This window comes from Dipodomys ordii, unplaced genomic scaffold, assembly GCF_000151885.1.
Source record: "Dipodomys ordii isolate 6190 unplaced genomic scaffold, Dord_2.0 Scaffold139, whole genome shotgun sequence".
In the NCBI taxonomy this organism is placed as follows: Eukaryota; Metazoa; Chordata; class Mammalia; order Rodentia; family Heteromyidae; genus Dipodomys; species Dipodomys ordii.
Genome location: NW_012267355.1, coordinates 1,336,778 through 1,337,770, shown reverse-complemented (window position 1 = coordinate 1,337,770; position 993 = coordinate 1,336,778). Strand labels below are relative to the sequence as shown.

Sequence of the window (993 nt, the reverse complement as noted above, 5' to 3'; positions counted from 1 at the left end):
TACAATAAGTATTAAATATCTGTAATATTGTCCTATCCCACTACAGAGGAATTAATTATGCTTGAGAATATATGGGTAAGTTTCATATAAAAGTAGCTTCAGTTGAATGTGTATCACAGACAAAGATGGTGGAGGGGAATCATAGAGGAAAAAAAGAAAACAGTTGAAATCTCAACCTGTAGTATATAAAACTGTCTAAAATATGAGAAACATCTATATAAATATGCATAAAATCTATATGTTGACCAAACGTGCCTAGTTTGTGATTGGCTGAAAAAAAGCAAAAGTCTATAGCACTTTTAATACTCTTCCTTACAGTTGGCACTTTCTCATCTCCTTCATTTTAATAAATACATCTAGTTTTTAAACTTCAAATGGTGTACAAGGGGATTTCAATGTAGCATGTTCATTTCTATGTATAGTCCTTAATCAGAGTCATCCTTTTAATTATCCCCTTTAATAAGATTTTAAGCATAAACTTAACTACCTCTAATTATAACTTCTATTACTAGGGGAAATAAGAAAATAAACTTCTTATTCTTATTGAACAATGAGCATATGTATTATATGTAAATCTCAGATGTATGAAAACTTAATGTTCATTCAATGTAAAAAACCTCATGAGTTTAAGAAGCCATTTAGGCTGGCGTAGGGGTACTTTATGAATGCGCCAACACTATTGCTAATAGTGCTTTTCAGATTATGAATATACTGCTCATATATTTATTGTAACAAATACAGTGTTTTGCTCTTTTTTTTCTAGAATGTATTCTGACAACTGCAAAGCAACATGAAGTTCTTTCTGTTGCTGTCAGCCATTGGACTCTGCTGGGCTCAGTATTCCCCCAATACTCAAGTGGGGCGAACATCTATAGTCCACCTGTTTGAGTGGCGCTGGGCCGACATAGCTCAGGAATGTGAACGGTATTTAGCCCCCAATGGATTTGGAGGGGTCCAGGTGAGTATTACAGGATAAATTTCAAGGTTCAATAT

At 33.8% G+C, this 993-nt stretch overlaps 1 protein-coding gene across 1 annotated transcript in view; it reads left to right on the top strand.

The window, feature by feature from the left end:
• The first annotated feature begins 775 nt into the window (after positions 1-775).
• The window catches only part of LOC105997112 (alpha-amylase 2B), a 9,947-nt gene continuing 9,729 nt past the window's right edge, over positions 776-993 (top strand). The window contains exon 1 of the mRNA XM_013031416.1: positions 776-958. Within this exon, the coding sequence (XP_012886870.1) occupies positions 791-958 (168 nt within the window). The 5' untranslated portion in view covers positions 776-790. The remainder of the gene's footprint in view (positions 959-993) is intronic.